Source organism: Tachypleus tridentatus, chromosome 9, assembly GCF_004210375.1.
Source record: "Tachypleus tridentatus isolate NWPU-2018 chromosome 9, ASM421037v1, whole genome shotgun sequence".
Classification (NCBI taxonomy): Eukaryota; Metazoa; Arthropoda; class Merostomata; order Xiphosura; family Limulidae; genus Tachypleus; species Tachypleus tridentatus.
In genome coordinates this window covers 1,434,608-1,455,311 of record NC_134833.1, presented here as the reverse complement: position 1 = coordinate 1,455,311, position 20,704 = coordinate 1,434,608, and the positions used below count along the sequence as shown (strand labels likewise).

General features: G+C 34.5%; 1 protein-coding gene across 1 annotated transcript; it reads right to left on the bottom strand.

The window, feature by feature from the left end:
• Positions 1 to 41: 41 nt before the first annotated feature.
• On the bottom strand, positions 42 to 20,264 carry LOC143226954 (target of rapamycin complex subunit lst8-like). The gene is made up of 4 exons (XM_076458508.1): positions 20,144 to 20,264; positions 18,056 to 18,193; positions 16,702 to 16,753; positions 42 to 238 (listed from the first exon to the last, which is right to left on the bottom strand). Exons 2-4 carry the CDS (start codon positions 18,167 to 18,169, stop codon positions 42 to 44), a joined length of 363 nt encoding a protein of 120 aa, XP_076314623.1. The 5' UTR covers positions 18,170 to 18,193; positions 20,144 to 20,264.
• Between the last annotated feature and the right edge of the window lie 440 nt (positions 20,265 to 20,704).

The following is a 20,704-nucleotide window of genomic DNA, read 5'->3' as shown; positions in this document are numbered from 1 at the left end:
GTGCATGGTACTCTTTTTTTTTTTACTACTATTAAGGGAATCTATGCAGTGACTAAGTCTTCATACCTGAGGTCCCAAATCTTGGCATAACAATCATCCCCTCCAGTAAACATGAATCTTCCTTCTTCTTGAAAACCAACAGCTGTGAAGTTCCTGCTTGCTCCTTGTCCACCCTCATAGTTGACCACTGGGCTTGGATTGTTGGAGTTAATGTCATACATTCTTACATGCTGATAGCCTATAAAACATCTTACACTTAAAGTAAAACACCTGTAAATATTTTACATGTCCTAATCTGTTGTTTTTACTATACTAACAACTTGTTAAACTAAACATTAACATTCTTTACTATTCTCCATTTTTTGACAGAAGTCTTGACTTTAGAAAGAAATTAGATAATCTGTGATCCTATCAGCCACATGGTGACATATACTGTTACAACAAGTGATCCCATTAGCCACATGGTGACATATACTGTTACTACCAGTGATCCCCATTAGCCACATGGTGACATATACTGTTATTACCAGTGATCCTATCAGCCACATGGTGATATACACAGCTTTATAACCGGCGATCCTATCAGCCACATGGTGATATACACTGTTATCAATTATTTTACCGGTGATGGTATCAACCACCGCGATGATATACACTGTTATTAATTATTTTACCAGTGATGCTATCAACCCGCACGGTGATACACAATGTTATTAACTATTTTTACCAGTGATGCTATCAACCACACAGCGATATACAATGTTAACTATTTTTACCAGTGATGCTATCAACCACTGCGGTGATACACAATGTTATTAACTATTTTTTACCGGTGATGCTATCAACCACACGGTGATACACAGTATTTATTAACTATTTTACCGGTGATGGTATCAACCGCGCGGTGATATACACTGTTATTAACTATTTTTGCGGTGATGCTATCAACCACACGGTGATACACAATGTTATTAACTATTTTGCCGGTGATGGTATCAGCCACCGCGGTGATATACACTGTTATTAACTATTTTACCGGTGATGCTATCAACCACACGGTGATACACAATGTTATTAACTATTTTACCGGTGATGCTATCAACCACACAGTGATATGCAATGTTAACTATTTTTTTACCGGTGATGCTATCAACCACCGCGTTACACAATGTTAACTATTTTACCAGTGATGCTATCAACCACACGGTGATACACAATGTTATTAACTATTTTACCGGTGATGCTATCAACCACTGCGCGTTGATATACACTGTTATTAACTATTTTACCGGTGATGGTGTATCAACCACCGCGGTGATATACATTGTTATTAACTATTTTACCCAGTGATGCTATCAACCACATGGTGATATACACTGTTATTATCTATTTTACCAGTGATGCTATCAACTGCGATTGATATACACTGTTATTAACTATTTTACCACTGATGCTGCTGAACCGCACGGTGATATGCACTGTTATTAACTATTTTGCACTGATTGACATGAGACCGCACGGTGATATATACTGTTATTAACTATTTTACCAGTCATGCTATCAACCACCGCGATTGATACACACTGTTATTAACTATTTTACCACTGATGCTATGAACCACACGGTGATATACACTGTTATTAACTATTTTACCACTGATGCTATGAACCGCACGGTGATATATACTGTTATTAACTATTTTACCGGTGATGGTATCAGCCACACTATGATATACACTGTTATTAATTATTTTACCGGTGATGCTATCAACCGCACGGTGATATACAATGTTGTTAACTATTTTACCAGGTGATGCTATCAACCGCACGGTGATATACACTGTTATTAACTATTTTACCGGTGATGCTATCAGCCACCGCGATGATATACACTGTTATTAACTATTTTACCACTGATGCTATCATCAGCCACAGCGTTGATATACACTGTTATTAACTATTTTACCACTGATGCTATCAACCACGGTGATATATATGCTGTTATTAACTATTTTACCGGTGATGGTATCAGCCACCGCGGTGATATACACTGTTATCAATTATTTTACCAGTGATGCTATCAACCACCGCGGTTGATATACACTGTTATTAACTATTTTACCAGTGATGGTATCAAGCCACATGGTGATATGCACTGTTAATAACTATTTTACCAGTGATGGTATCATCACCACCGCGATGATATACACTGTTATCAATTATTTTACCAGTGATGCTATCAACCACACGGTGATATACACTGTTATTAACTATTTTACCGGTGATGGTATCAACCACATGGTGATATACACTGTTAATAACTATTTTACCAGTGATGGTATCAACCACACAGTGATATACACTGTTATTAACTATTAACCGGTGATGGTATCAACCGCACGGTGATATACACTGTTATTAACTATTTTACCGGTGATGGTATCAACCACGGTGATATACACTGTTATTAACTATTTAACCAGTGATGCTATCAACCTGCGTTGATATACACTGTTAATAACTATTTTACCAGTGATGCTATCAGCCACACGGTGATATACACTGTTATTAACTATTTTACCAGTGATGCTATCAACCAGCACACGGTGATATACTTGTTATTAACTATTTTACCGGTGATGGTATCAACCACACAGTGATACACACTGTTATTAACTATTTAACCAGTGATGCTATCAACCACACGGTGATATACACTGTTATTAACTATTTAACCAGTGATGCTATCAACCACGTTGATATACACTGTTAATAACTATTTTACCGGTGATGCTATCAGCCACACTATGATATACACTGTTATCAATTATTTTACCGGTGATGCTATCAACCACGCTATGATATACACTGTTATAACTATTTTACCGGTGATGCTATCAACCACACGGTGATACACTGTTATTAACTATTTTACCACTGATGCTTTCAGCCAGCCGCGATTGATATGGTATTATTAACTATTTTTTACCAGTGATGCTATCAACCACGCGGTGATATACACTGTTATTAACTATTTTACCACTGATGCTATGAACGCACGGTGATATACACTGTTATTAACTATTTTACCGGTGATGCTATGAGACCACACGGTGATATACACTGTTATTAACTATTTTACCACTGATGCTGCCATGAACCACGGTGATATATACTGTTATTAACTATTTTACCAGTGATGGTATCAACCACCGCGATGATATACACTGTTATCAATTATTTTACCAGTGATGCTATCAACCACGCGGTGATATACACTGTTATTAACTATTTTACCAGTGATGCTATCAACCACTGCGGTGATATACACTGTTATTAACTATTTTACCAGTGATGGTATCAACCACCGCGGTGATATACAATGTTATTAACTATTTTACCGGTGATGGTATCAACCACTGCGGTGATATACACTGTTAATAACTATTTTACCAGTGATGGTATCAACCACCGCGTTGATATACTTGTTATTAACTATTTTACCGGTGATGGTATCAACCACGCGGTGATATACACTGTTATTAACTATTTTACCAGTGATGCTATCAACCACCGCGTTGATATACACTGTTAATAACTATTTTACCAGTGATGGTATCAACCACCGCGGTGATATACATTGTTAATTAACTATTTTACCGGTGATGCTATCAACCACACGGTGATATACACTGTTATTAACTATTTTACCAGTGATGCTATCAACCACACGGTATGATATACACTGTTATCAATTATTTTACCAGTGATGCTATCAACCACACGGTGATACACATTGTTATTAACTATTTTACCAGTGATGCTATCAACCACACAGTGATATACATTGTTATTAACTATTTTACCAGTGATGCTATCAACCACACAGTGATATACACTGTTATTAACTATTTTACCAGTGACCTATCAACCACATGGTGATATACAATGTTATTAACTATTTTACCAGTGACCCTATCAACCACACGGTTATATACACTGTTTATTAACTATTTTTACCAGTGACCCTATCAACCACACGGTGATATACACTGTTAATAACTATTTTACCGGTGATGCTATCAACCACACGGTGATATACACTGTTATTAACTATTTTACCACGATGCTATCAACCACACGGTGATATACACTGTTATTAACTATTTTACCAGTGATGCTATCAACCACACGGTGATATACTTGTTATTAACTATTTTACCACTGATGCTATCAACCACACGGTGATATACACTGTTATTAACTATTTTACCGGTGATGGTATCAACCACACGGTGATATACACTGTTATTAACTATTTTACCAGTGATGCTATCAACCACACAGTGATATACACTGTTATTAACTATTTTACCGGTGATGCTATCAACCACACGGTGATATACACTGTTATTAACTATTTTACCAGTGATGCTATCAACCACACGGTGATATACACTGTTATTAACCATTTTACCGGTGATGGTATAACCACACGGTGATATACACTGTTATTAACTATTTTACCAGTGATGCTATCAACCACACGGTGATATACACTGTTATTAACTATTTTACCAGTGATGCTATCAACCACACGGTGATATACACTGTTATTAACTATTTTACCAGTGATGCTATCAACCACGGTGATATACACTGTTATTAACTATTTTACCAGTGATGCTATCAACCACATCAACACGGTGATATACACTGTTATTAACTATTTTACCAGTGATGCTATCAACCACACGGTGATATACACTGTTATTAACTATTTTACCAGTGATGCTATCAACCACACGGTGATATACACTGTTATTAACTATTTTACCAGTGATGCTATCAACCACACGGTGATATACACTGTTATTAACTATTTTACCAGTGATGCTATCAACCACACGGTGATATACACTGTTATTAACTATTTTACCAGTGATGCTATCAACCACACGGTGATATACACTGTTATTAACTATTTTACCAGTGATGCTATCAACCACAGTGATATACACTGTTATTAACTATTTTACCAGTGATGCTATCAACCAGATGGTGATATACACTGTTATTAACTATTTTACCAGTGATGCTATCAACCACGGTGATATACACTGTTATTAACTATTTTACCAGTGATGCTATCAACCACACGGTGATATACACTGTTATTAACTATTTTACCAGTGATGCTATCAACCACACGGTTGATATACACTGTTATTAACTATTTTACCAGTTATTAACTATTTTACTGGTGATGCTATCAACCACATATACACTGTTATCAACTTATTTTACCAGTGATGCTATCAACCACACGTGTTATTAACTATTTTACCAGTGATGCTATCAACCACAGTGATATACAATGTTATTAACTATTTTACCAGTGATGCTATCAACCACGCGCGGTGATATACATTGTTATTAACTATTTTACCAGTGATGCTATCAACCACACGTGATATACACTGTTATTAACTATTTTACCAGTGATGCTATCAACCACACGGTGATATACACTGTTATTAACTATTTTACCAGTGATGGTATCAACCACACAGTGATATACTTGTTATTAACTATTTTACCAGTGATGCTATCAACCACCGTGATATACACTGTTATTAACTATTTTACCAGTGATGCTATCAACCACACGATGATATACACTGTTATTAACTATTTTACCGGTGATGGTATCAACCACGCGGTGATATACACTGTTATTAACTATTTTACCAGTGATGGTATCAACCACACGGTGATATACACTGTTATTAACTATTTTACCAGTGATGCTATCAACCACACAGTGATATACACTGTTATTAACTATTTTACCAGTGATGCTATCAACCACACCTGTTGATATACACTGTTATTAACTATTTTACCAGTGATGCTATCAACCACACTATGATATACACTGTTATTAACTATTTTACCAGTGATGCTATCAACCACACGGTGATATACAATGTTATTAACTATTTTACCAGTGATGCTATCAACCACACGGTGATATACACTGTTATTAACTATTTTACCAGTGATGCTATCAACCACACAGTGATATACAATGTTATTAACTATTTTACCGGTGATGCTATCAACCACACGGTGATATACAATGTTATTAACTATTTTACCAGTGATGCTATCAACCACACGGTGATATACACTGTTATTAACTATTTTACCAGTGATGCTATCAACCACACGGTGATATACACTGTTATTAACTATTTTACCAGTGATGCTATCAACCACACGGTGATATACACTGTTATTAACTTATTTTACCGGTGATGCTATCAACCACACGGTGATATACACTGTTATTAACTATTTTACCGGTGATGCTATCAACCACACGGTGATATACACTGTTATTAACTATTTTACCAGTGATGCTATCAACCATGCGGTTGATATACACTGTTATTAACTATTTTACCAGTGATGCTATCAACCATACGGTGATATACACTGTTATTAACTATTTTACCGGTGATGCTATCAACCACACGGTGATATACACTGTTATTAACTATTTTACCGGTGATGCTATCAACCACACAGTGATATACACTGTTATTAACTATTTTACCAGTGATGCTATCAACCATGATATACGGTGATATCACCATGATATACACTGTTATTAACTATTTTACCAGTGATGCTATCAACCACACGGTGATATATGCTGTTATTAACTATTTTACCAGTGATGCTATCAACCACACGTTGATATACACTGTTATTAACTATTTTACCGGTGATGCTATCAACCACACGGTGATATACACTGTTATTAACTATTTTACCAGTGATGCTATCAACCATACGGTGATATACACTGTTATTAACTATTTTACCAGTGATGCTATCAACCACACGGTGATATACACTGTTATTAACTATTTTACCAGTGATGCTATCAACCACACGGTGATATACACTGTTAACTATTTTACCGATATCAACCACACGGTGATATACACTGTTATTAACTATTTTACCAGTGATGCTATCAACCACACGCGGTGATATACATTGTTATTAACTATTTTACCAGTGATGCTATCAACCACACGGTGATATACACTGTTATTAACTATTTTACCAGTGATGCTATCAACCACACGGTGATATACACTGTTATTAACTATTTTACCAGTGATGCTATCAACCACACGGTGATATACACTGTTATTAACTATTTTACCAGTGATGCTATCAACCACACGGTGATATACACTGTTATTAACTATTTTACCAGTGATGCTATCAACCACATGGTGATATACAATGTTATTAACTATTTTACCAGTGATGGTATCAACCACACGGTGATATACACTGTTATTAACTATTTTACCAGTGATGGTATCAACCACACGGTGATATACACTGTTATTAACTATTTTACCAGTGATGCTATCAACCACACGGTGATATACACTGTTATTAACTATTTTACCAGTGATGCTATCAACCACACGGTGATATATACTGTTATTAACTATTTTACCAGTGATGCTATCAACCACATTGTGATATACACTGTTATTAACTATTTTACCAGTGATGCTATCAACCATACAGTGATATACACTGTTATTAACTATTTTACCACTGATGCTATCAACCACACGGTGATATACACTGTTATTAACCATTTTACCAGTGATGCTATCAACCACACGGTGATATACTTGTTATTAACTATTTTACCAGTGATGCTATCAACCACACGGTGATATACACTGTTATTAACTATTTTACCAGTGATGCTATCAACCACACGCGATATACACTGTTATTAACTATTTTACCAGTGATGCTATCAACCACACGGTGATATACTTGTTATTAACTATTTTACCAGTGATGCTATCAACCACACGGTGATATACACTGTTATTAACTATTTTACCGGTGATGCTATCAACCACACGGTGATATACACATGTTATTAACTATTTTACCAGTGATGCTATCAACCACACGGTGATATACACTGTTATTAACTATTTTACCAGTGATGCTATCAACCACACGGTGATATACACTGTTATTAACTATTTTACCAGTGATGCTATCAACCACACGGTGATATACACTGTTATTAACCATTTTACCAGTGATGCTATCAACCACACGGTGATATACACTGTTATTAACTATTTTACCGGTGATGCTATCAACCACACAATGATATATACTGTTATTAACTATTTTACCAGTGATGCTATCAACCACACGGTGATATACACTGTTATTAACTATTTTACCGGTGATGGTATCAACCACACGGTGATATACACTGTTATTAACTATTTTACCAGTGATGCTATCAACCATATGGTGATATACACTGTTATTAACTATTTTACCGGTGATGCTATCAACCACCGCGGTGATATACACTGTTATTAACTATTTTACCAGTGATGCTATCAACCACACGGTGATATACACTGTTATTAACTATTTTACCAGTGATGCTATCAACCACACGGTGATATACACTGTTATTAACCATTTTACCAGTGATGCTATCAACCACACGGTGATATACATTGTTATTAACTATTTTACCAGTGATGCTATCAACCACACGGTGATATACACTGTTATTAACTATTTTACCAGTGATGCTATCAACCACCGCGGTGATATACACTGTTATTAACTATTTTACCGGTGATGCTATCAACCACACGGTGATATACACTGTTATTAACCATTTTACCAGTGATGCTATCAACCACACGGTGATATACACTGTTATTAACTATTTTACCAGTGATGCTATCAACCACACGGTGATATACACTGTTATTAACTATTTTACCAGTGATGCTATCAACCACACGGTGATATACACTGTTATTAACTATTTTACCAGTGATGGTATCAACCACACGTGATATACACTGTTATTAACTATTTTACCAGTGATGCTATCAACCACACGGTGATATACACTGTTATTAACTATTTTACCAGTGATGCTATCAACCACACGGTGATATACACTGTTATTAACTATTTTACCAGTGATGCTATCAACCACACGCGTGATATACACTGTTATTAACTATTTTACCAGTGATGCTATCAACCACACGGTGATATACACTGTTATTAACTATTTTACCAGTGATGCTATCAACCACACGGTGATATACACTGTTATTAACTATTTTACCAGTGATGCTATCAACCACACGGTGATATACACTGTTATTAACTATTTTACCAGTGATGCTATCAACCACACGGTGATATACACTGTTAACTATTTTACCAGTGACCTATCAACCACATGGTGATATACACTGTTATTAACTATTTTACCAGTGATGCTATCAACCACACGGTTATATACACTGTTATTAACTATTTTACCAGTGATGCTATCAACCACACAGTGATATACACTGTTATTAACTATTTTACCGGTGATGCTATCAACCACACAGTGATATACACTGTTATTAACTATTTTACCAGTGATGCTATCAACCACACGGTGATATACACTGTTAACTATTTTACCAGTGACCCTATCACCACATGGTGATATACAATGTTATTAACTATTTTACCAGTGATGCTATCAACCACACAGTGATATACACTGTTAACTATTTTACCAGTGACCCTATCAACCACATGGTGATATACAATGTTATTAACTATTTTACCAGTGATGCTATCAACCACACGGTGATATACACTGTTAAACTATTTTACCAGTGATGCTATCAACCACACGGTGATATACACTGTTATTAACTATTTTACCAGTGACCCTATCAACCACACGGTGATATACACTGTTATTAACTATTTTACCAGTGATGTTATTAACTATTTTACCAGTGATGCTATCAACCACACGGTGATATACACTGTTATTAACTATTTTACCAGTGATGCTATCAACCACACAGTGATATACAATGTTATTAACTATTTTACCAGTGATGCTATCAACCACACAGTGATATACACTGTTAACTATTTTACCAGTGATGCTATCAACCACACGGTGATATACACTGTTATTAACTATTTTACCAGTGACGCTATCAACCACACGGTGATATACACTGTTATTAACTATTTTACCAGTGATGCTATCAACCACACGGTTATATACACTGTTATTAACTATTTTACCAGTGATGCTATCAACCACACAGGTGATATACACTGTTATTAACTATTTTACCAGTGACCTATCAACCACACGGTGATATACACTGTTATTAACTATTTTACCAGTGATGCTATCAACCACACGGTGATATACACTGTTATTAACTATTTTACCAGTGATGCTATCAACCACACAGTGATATACACTGTTATTAACTATTTTACCGGTGATGCTATCAACCACACAGTGATATACACTGTTATTAACTATTTTACCAGTGATGTTATTAACTATTTTACCAGTGATGCTATCAACCACACGGTGATATACACTGTTATTAACTATTTTACCAGTGATGCTATCAACCACACGGTGATATACACTGTTATTAACTATTTTACCAGTGATGCTATCAACCACACGGTGATATACACTGTTATTAACTATTTTACCAGTGATGCTATCAACCACACAGTGATATACACTGTTATTAACTATTTTACCAGTGATGCTATCAACCACACAGTGATATACACTGTTATTAACTATTTTACCAGTGATGCTATCAACCACACAGTGATATACACTGTTATTAACTATTTTACCAGTGATGCTATCAACCACACAGTGATATACACTGTTAACTATTTTACCGGTGATGCTATCAACCACACAGTGATATACACTGTTAACTATTTTACCAGTGATGCTATCAACCACACGGTGATATACACTGTTATTAACTATTTTACCAGTGATGCTATCAACCACACGGTGATATACACTGTTATTAACTATTTTACCGGTGATGCTATCAACCACACAGTGATATACACTGTTAACTATTTTACCAGTGATGCTATCAACCACACGGTGATATACACTGTTATTAACTATTTTACCAGTGATGCTATCAACCACAAAGTGATATACACTGTTATTAACTATTTTACCAGTGATGCTATCAACCACATGGTGATATACACTGTTATTAACTATTTTACCAGTGATGCTATCAACCACACGGTGATATACACTGTTATTAACTATTTTACCAGTGACCCTATCAACCACATGGTGATATACACTGTTATTAACTATTTTACCAGTGATGGTATCAACCAGATGGTGATATACACTGTTAACTATTTTACCAGTGATGGTATCAACCACATGGTGATATACACTGTTATTAACTATTTTACCAGTGATGCTATCAACCACACAGTGATATACACTGTTATTAACTATTTTACCAGTGACCCTATCAACCACATGGTGATATACACTGTTATTAACTATTTTACCAGTGATGGTATCAACCAGATGGTGATATACATTGTTAACTATTTTACCAGTGATGGTATCAACCACATGGTGATATACACTGTTATTAACTATTTTACCAGTGACGGTATCAACCAGATGGTGATATACATTGTTAACCATTTTACCAGTGACGGTATCAACCACACAGTGATATACACTGTTATTAACTATTTTACCAGTGATGGTATCAACCACATGGTGATATACACTGTTATTAACTATTTTACCAGTGATGGTATCAACCAGATGGTGATATACATTGTTAACTATTTTACCAGTGATGGTATCAACCAGATGGTGATATACACTGTTATTAACTATTTTACCAGTGACCCTATCAACCAGATGGTGATATACACTGTTATTAACCATTTTACCAGTGATGCTATCAACCACAAAGTGATATACACTGTTATTAACTATTTTACCAGTGATGGTATCAACCAGATGGTGATATACACTGTTATTAACTATTTTACCAGTGACGGTATCAACCAGATGGTGATATACACTGTTATTACTATTTTACCAGTGAGGCTATCAACCAGATGGTGATATACACTGTTATTAACTATTTTACCAGTGACGGTATCAACCAGATGGTGATATACACTGTTATTAACTATTTTACCAGTGACCTTATCAACCAGATGGTGATATACACTGTTATTAACTATTTTACCAGTGATGCTATCAACCAGATGGTGATATACACTGTTATTAACTATTTTACCAGTGATGCTATCAACCAGATGGTGATATACACTGTTATTAACTATTTTACCAGTGACCCTATCAACCAGATGGTGATATACACTGTTATTAACTATTTTACCAGTGACCCTATCAACCAGATGGTGATATACACTGTTATTAACTATTTTACCAGTGACCCTATCAACCAGATGGTGATATACACTGTTATTAACTATTTTACCAGTGACGGTATCAACCAGATGGTGATATACACTGTTATTAACTATTTTACCGGTGATGCTATCAACCACACAGTGATATACACTGTTAACTATTTTACCGGTGATGCTATCAACCACACAGTGATATACACTGTTAACTATTTTACCGGTGATGCTATCAACCACACAGTGATATACACTGTTAACTATTTTACCGGTGATGCTATCAACCACACAGTGATATACACTGTTATTAACTATTTTACCAGTGACGGTATCAACCAGATGGTGATATACACTGTTATTAACTATTTTACCAGTGACCCTATCAACCAGATGGTGATATACACTGTTATTAACTATTTTACCAGTGACGGTATCAACCAGATGGTGATATACATTGTTATTAACTATTTTACCAGTGACCCTATCAACCAGATGGTGATATACATTGTTATTAACTATTTTACCAGTGATGCTATCAACCACACAGTGATATACACTGTTAACTATTTTACCAGTGACGGTATCAACCAGATGGTGATATACACTGTTATTAACTATTTTACCAGTGACGCTGTCAACCACACAGTGATATACACTGTTATTAACTATTTTACCAGTGACGGTATCAACCACACAGTGATATACACTGTTATTAACTATTTTACCAGTGGCGGTATCAACCACATGGTGATTTATATATTCATGAGATACAGATTCTAAAAGAAAATCATTTTCCTGGACCTAGTTTAGTTCCAAAAATCTCTAGCTGCAACATTACAGCCACTTTTGAGAAAATAAACATCTACAATCTTTTGATAAAAAACATATACAATATTTTGAGAAAAATATACATGTATTTGTAAAAATGTAAGGGCCTTTACTTTGCTTCAAAATCAGTATGAAATACAGAGAGTAAACATCTCACAGAGAATCTGATAAATCACAAAACATCTTTATTTTTCACCATCCAAGATTTTCTTTCACTTCCTAAATATGACTGAAATTGGTTCAAGTACAGAAGGCTATCTGTTATCAACTGGTTCACTGCACAACAAAGTCTTTGCTTCTTGAACACTGTTGGGTGTTCCTTGTATATAGATCACAAAAATCACATCCTAATTTGTCTATTATGTACTGTTTCATCAAAATATTCAGTTTTGTCACGTTTTCTTATATTTGTGTCCAAAATTGTTCGTTTCTGTAAGAGACCTATGAACAATGTTTTGTGCAGTCTGGGCATGTCCAGGCGTGAAATCAGGCCAGGTTGGAAGCTGTTCTTTAGAAATATACAGCCTTGGCAGGCCGAAGCCAGCTTGACACTGTCTCAGCAGACTATAAAAGTGGCTTGCTTACACAGATGCTGCTCATTGGATTAATATAGACCTTATAGTGTGTACGTATTGTTTCAGAATACATCACTGCCTCAGTAGCACCATAACAAGTTAGATATTATAGATGTTTTACAGGACAACTGGTGTCTGTCAATATATGTAACAGCCACGATACATTCTGCTATATTTGTGGTGAGTATACGCTTGTTTATCAGAGACGCTCAATGACTTCTCTTGTGAAGAAAGCATATCATCTGTACTTTGGCTTTAAATTGGTGATCAAGGCCAGGAATAGGTGCCTCACATTCGTTGTGCAACATGTGCTGTCTGTCTGAGAGCTTGGCTCAGAGGCACTCAAAAGACAATGCCGTTTGCTGTCCCAATGATATGGCGAGAACAGAAAGACCATGTGACGGCCTGTTACTTCTGTTTGACTAATGTGTCTGGTTTTTCTTCCAAAAACAAGAAGTCAAATGAATACCCTAATCTGCCTTCAGCAATGAGACCCATGCCACATGATGACAGTCTTCCAATTCTGAAACCATCAGAGGAATGGAACTTAGATGAACCAGATGAATAAACTGCAATGCAGGGAAATGGCAGTGACATTGATCCAGATTTTGAACCGTGCTCCTCAGGAGATCCACATCTCATAACACAGTCAGAATTAAACGATCTGGTCAGAGATTTGGGTCTGTCAAAAGCAAAAGCCGAATTGCTGGGTTCGAAACTGCAGGAATGGTGTTTGCTGTCACCAGGTACAAAAATTTGTTTTTCGAAGCCGCCAAGATGATATAACCAAATTCTTTGCAGAAGTTGACAGTCTCTGTTTCTGTGTTGACATCGAAGGATTGTTCTCTGCTTTGGGTTGTGACCATGACCCGCAAGAGTGGCATCTCTTTATTGATTCATCAATGTCAAGCCTCAAAGCTGTTCTGTTACACAATGACAACGTTCACTCATCAGTACCTGTTGGCTATGCAGCACACATGAAAGAAACCTACGAGAACATGGAAATGTTGCTGAAGCACATCCAGTACAACAAGTACAACTGGAATATCTGTGGAGATCTGAAAGTCGTTGCTCTGTTACTGGGACTGCAGCTTGGCTATACAAAGTACTGTTGTTTCATCTGTGAATGGGACAGTCGTGCCAAAGAGTCACATTATTCTAGACAGAGCTGGTCACTCTGTAAAAAGTTAGTTCCAGGACAGAAAAATGTGATGCATGAACCTCTTATCGACCTGGCAAATATTTTTTTGTCTCTTCACATAAAATTGGAAATTATGAAGAATTTCATGAAAGCAATGAACAAAGAAGGCAAAGATTTTCGTTATTTAAGACAGATGTTCCCAAGAATAACTGAAGCCAAGATCAAAGAGGGCATTTTGTTGGGCCTCAGATCAGACATGTTATGAGTGACAAGAGGTTCAAAGAACTGTTAGTTGGGCCAGAAAAGATTGCCTGAAAAGCCTTCAAAGACGTTGTTGACAATTTTCTTGGCAATTACAGAGCCCCACATTACATTCAGCTGGTAGACAAACTTCTCAAAGCACACAAAACAATGAAGTGCAACATGTCACTCAAGATTCATTTCCTCCACTCACGCTTGGACTTCTTACCCGCAAATCTTGGTGCTGTCAGTGACAAACACGATGAAAGGTTTCACCAGGACATTACGACAATGGAAAAACGATATCAGGGCAACTGGAGTCTGTCAATGCTTGCTGACTACTGTTGGACACTGCAACATGATGCATCGGACATTGAATACAAACGAAAATCAGGAGCAAAACACTTTTAATTATGTTGAACTTAATAGCGTATTAGAAACATAAACGCAATTAAATACATTATTGCTGGTAAACAGTTAACCATCTATTTCTCAGAGTTCCTAAGTGATGAAGCAAAACCAGAACTATATTTGTGCATACCCACCAGGTATGTGTCACAATCAGCAAAAACTTTTCAAAAAAACTGTTGTGCAGTGAATTAGTGAAATAAATTACAGAATGGGTAGGATAGTATCACCCAGAGAAGTTGGCTAGGAACAAGTTCTATTTGAAGCCTATTAGAAATGAGTAACACCCTGTATTCATTAAAACACAAAACAATGTTCTTACTTAAAGAGAAATGTTTTTGATGAACTTAACAGTTTATACTGAACACAAATAGTTCAGAAGTGTAATTTGTTATAAAGAATCTATACTTTCATATGTGATACACATTCAGTTCTTATTGTACATTGTTTATAAGATAAGCCATCATCTTAAAGATACAAGCATCTGGGATGAAAGGCTATAAAAGACATGAGAATACATTGTGATAATTCACGAAGCCGTGTAAAGCCCAATTAAGAGCTGGTAGTTCGAAGACCAAATCATCTTATTGAAACCAAAGAAAGTGGACAACCTCATTTATTTCATTACTAAAATTTACAACATAAGCAAACCTTTCATTAAGCTTGTATATAAAGAATCTAAATAAACAGAAAATAATGAGTTAATCTAATGGCAAAAATATTTCTGTTCTTCTTTCAAATCATTTTTATGAATGTGGTAATTAAAAACAAGATTAGAATTACAAAAAGAAACTATTAAAAAATAAAATGTAAATTGAAGGTCAAAATAAATTATTTTTTGATTTTTATTCCACTAATAATTATTTATTATCAATATATAATTCACTTCAAAATTTAGTAATAAATACATATATTGCTTATATTAAGTTTCCTAACAAGCACCAAGTAACTCTTCATTTAATGAAAAATCTAAAAATACAAAAGCTTAAATTGTGTCTATTTATTTATAAACAAAAATCAAATGTGGGACATCACAGTGCTCATACACTTTGTTTTATTTTTTGAGATTCAGAAGGTTATGAAATGTGAGAACTGAAAAGTATAAATAATAATTCTATAATATACATACCTGCAGCTGCAAGCAGTTGTCTGTCTGGTGTGATATCCAAAGCATTCACCTGCTTTGCTCAAGTAAAGGAAGAATCCAGTTTTTACAGTTTAAACCTTAATATCCTGAACTATCACACACATTGTTTCAAAACTATATTTTATGGTATTCAACTATATAGTTTACATTCAATTCTAAATTATATTGGCAATAAACTGGGGTTAGTAACACACAGAAAACTGAATTTAATAGAACAAAATGCTGGGATAATATCTGTGGATTAGGACTTCCATTTTACAACATTAGTTGTCCCTGGTTTTAACCAATATTTTCCACTTTGCCAAAATTCAGTTCTTATAAAGGATTGTGTGTTACCAGAGCGTTCTGCAGTATACCTTCATAAACCATCTTGAAATAATGGCTTTCACAAACCAAATAAACATTTTCAAAGTCACAAAAAGTTGGATTGCAAGTTCACACTTTTCTGTAGTAAAGTGATTTAACAACTAAAACCAACTGCAGATCTACTAACTTATTCAGTAGAAATATTCTTCTATCTGAGAACATTGATATCATGTTTATATTTAATTTTCTGGTCACAGAAGTTCAGATCCTCACCACATATTGTTGTAATGTTTTATTTAACGTTAACTCGTTTACAAGTGATGCACTCAGTCCGAGGTGGATTGCTAGATTTAACCTTGTGCCCTCTAGCAACCATTTGAGTAAAAAACATGAAAAATAGCCTGCAAATATTTAAAAATTACACATGTGCATAAAGGATAAAAAACTGATGTAATTTACTCCAAAAAATTTAATAAAAAACAGCTGAGTTCATTAACAGCTATTTCTGAAAATACAGTGTAAATGGAGATAACCTCTGATGACAGGTTATGAGTCCATGTTTCCCATTTTAAAACTAGAATAAAAGTTGTGCCCATAACATGGATATGGGTATAAAATTTATAATTACTATTGTGTGAACATGTTTAAAAGTGTTTAAAGAAAATTCAGTAAACTAGTATGAATACATAAATACAATGTAACTTGGAAGTCTGAATCTAGGTTAATTTCAAGTAATATAACCTCATGTTAAATAGTTATTAGTTTCTGAAACAGTCTGGCAGAACAGAAGATGCAAATAATGTTAACATTTTGGTGGATACAAGTACTGATTAACAAGTTTTATTTGTGTCTAACTAGAAAGAAGGTCTTGGTATTTCATCTCCACATGGTGTTAAGTTTTCTGGCTACTAAATGATTACAACATGAACAATTAAATAGAACTTCACAAGTAGTGCAAGAAAGCATATCTATGATTCCTAATTCATAACACCACACAGATGTTAAGACTGTATCTACTTGAAAAAGATACAGAGTCTGCATGTTGAACAGTTCTTTGGCAAATTCCACTGTGAGCTTGCCAGAAACGAATTGTGTGATCGTAGCCCCCTGTGGTGAGAATCACTTGTTCGCTATCAGTACCCATTCTTTTGGTTCTCTTTTCTTCTCTCTAAAAGTATTCAATACATAACTTGACACATAATAACAGTAAATAAAATTCATTTATGTGAATAACTTAATAAATATCTTATACTAATCCATGTTGTATGTTTATCTACAAACTTCTTCCATTGTTTTAGAGATAGCAAAACAAACTTTGCAAGTTAACTCAGGGTTACCTACATGGCCAGGTAGGATGATGGACTGACATGAACCTGGAAAATCACTAACTTGATAAGGATCTCAATTAAATGTTCATGGTTTCTATAACTTCATCTGGCATTTGATTTTGTGTTTACTATGTTTGCAACTGTGTTTATACTCCTGAGTTAGCAGAACCATGTCTGAACACACATACTCAAGTGAAACATGCAGTTCTAATAACTGGGTTTTTAGGTACAGACTCTCTCCTTGAAGTAGCTATAAAATGACTGAGGACAATGTGGGAGCTAGATCTGATTCATAAGGGTGCCTCTGAATCTCACAGCAGAAGATGGATTTTGTTTTTGGTAGTTTCAGTAATTAACTGATCACAAATTTCTTCAGAATAACTTTCAATCATTTCAAATTTATTGAACTTCATTAAAGTATCACATTAATAAAGCATAAATTCACACTGCAAGCTTTCCTTTTAAAACTAGCATTAAATCAATAGATCCTGCTACATCCAGTAGAAATCAGACCAGTGAGGTTTTTTAAGTTATCCAAGAGAAATTTCTAAAACACATCGAAAATTAAATCACTGAAATAAATTTATGGAAGATTATAATAAATTTCAAGAACTTACGAGTTACACCAAAGAAAGTGTAATAATCCATCAACTGCACTATATCTAACATATCCAACATCAGCAAGGTCTTTCAATTCACAAAATACCAGGGCTGACTGCGACAGAATAGGTAATGGTCTGAGCACCATTTATATTATAAATCACAAATAATATCAGTGATGGTATAAAGTACACCAAGTAAGTAAGATGTAAGTAGTATAAATTTTATTTAAGTAATTAACAATCAAAATTATGGTAAGGAATAATAACACACTGTTATATATATTTTAATGCCAATCATTTGTTGTTGTTATTATCTTTACTATCAATATCATAAACTATCAATTTTATCTTTTTGTTCCAAACCAGGTAAAGAAGCCACAACCTTGCTGTGAGAAAACTACATAAAAAATTCTAAAAACAAGTAAAAAGCTGTAATTATCATTTCCTGTTTTAGCTACCTTATAATAATGATATGATAAACCATCATTATATAAATACAGTAATGAATGTTATAAATATAATGTAGGTTTATGAACCATGTGTTCACACAATAAATTCCACTTAGCATCTTAGAAATTATTCAGTGATTACTTCTTTATCATAAGCTTATACTTTATAGTTTAGACATTAGAATAAATAAAAAAAAACTCTGTGTTACCACAAAAACAGTATGGCATATATAACATACAATATGTCATATCATTTTTTGTGGCATACTCAATACAGGGTGTTCGGAAAGTCACTGTGCATTTATATATTTATTAACAGACAAAACTCCACAGTGACTTTCCGAATACCCTGTACTTTAGATTTCAAATTTAACACAGGCTTGGTAAATAACTAGATGACAATATTTATCCATTGCCCAATAATAATATTTTTATATGAAGTAATTCTCGGGGCTAAATAATAATAAAAAAGTAGCACGGACAACAATTAATATAATAAGATCTATCAGAGATAAGCTCAAGAAGTTTGAAAGTAGGCTATAGAAGAAGAAATTATTCGATCTTCGAATTTCAATTTTTACTTTAAAGTTTTAACCATCGAGCTTTTGCCAGATTTGTACCAATTTCATTTAATGATAACTCCATTAATTTATTGATGTAACTTTTAAAAACGGTTATAATGTAGAATGATAGAGTCCACATACCAGCCAATATTCCAATTAATGAAAAATAAACTTACAATTACCACACAACAAAACTTAACTTTTCACAATACTTTTACCACCATCACAACTGTAATACCAATACTACAAATAAAAACATTACTCTTCTTATTCGAAATGTGCGCCCTCTGATGGTTTTAATTATCACCAGCCCATGTGTATTTATTATAATTTTACATGTTCGACTGCTGTATAATTTTAATACAATATAAAAAAAGCAAAATTAATAAATAATAAACAAATAAAGTAATTTATGGTGAGTTTGAAAATCTAATTTACCAACAAATGTTAAGAGATAGTAATATTAACAAAAGGGGGAAACTAACAATACTATTTATCTTTTTTCTTTTAACGCTTTGTTTATTTCGTAACAAAGGGAAACCCGTTTTTACTAAATTTCTTCGGTCTCATTATTTCATATAAATTAGGGACACTAGTTAAAGTTGTCAGATTTAAAATTACTTCCCTTATTTCTTGAGTTAATCCGTTATTATTAACGGACATAACTAACTGATACTTATCGGAAAGTCAAATTTTTATCTGAAAATACCACAGTGTCAAAAACATTATTCTAAAGA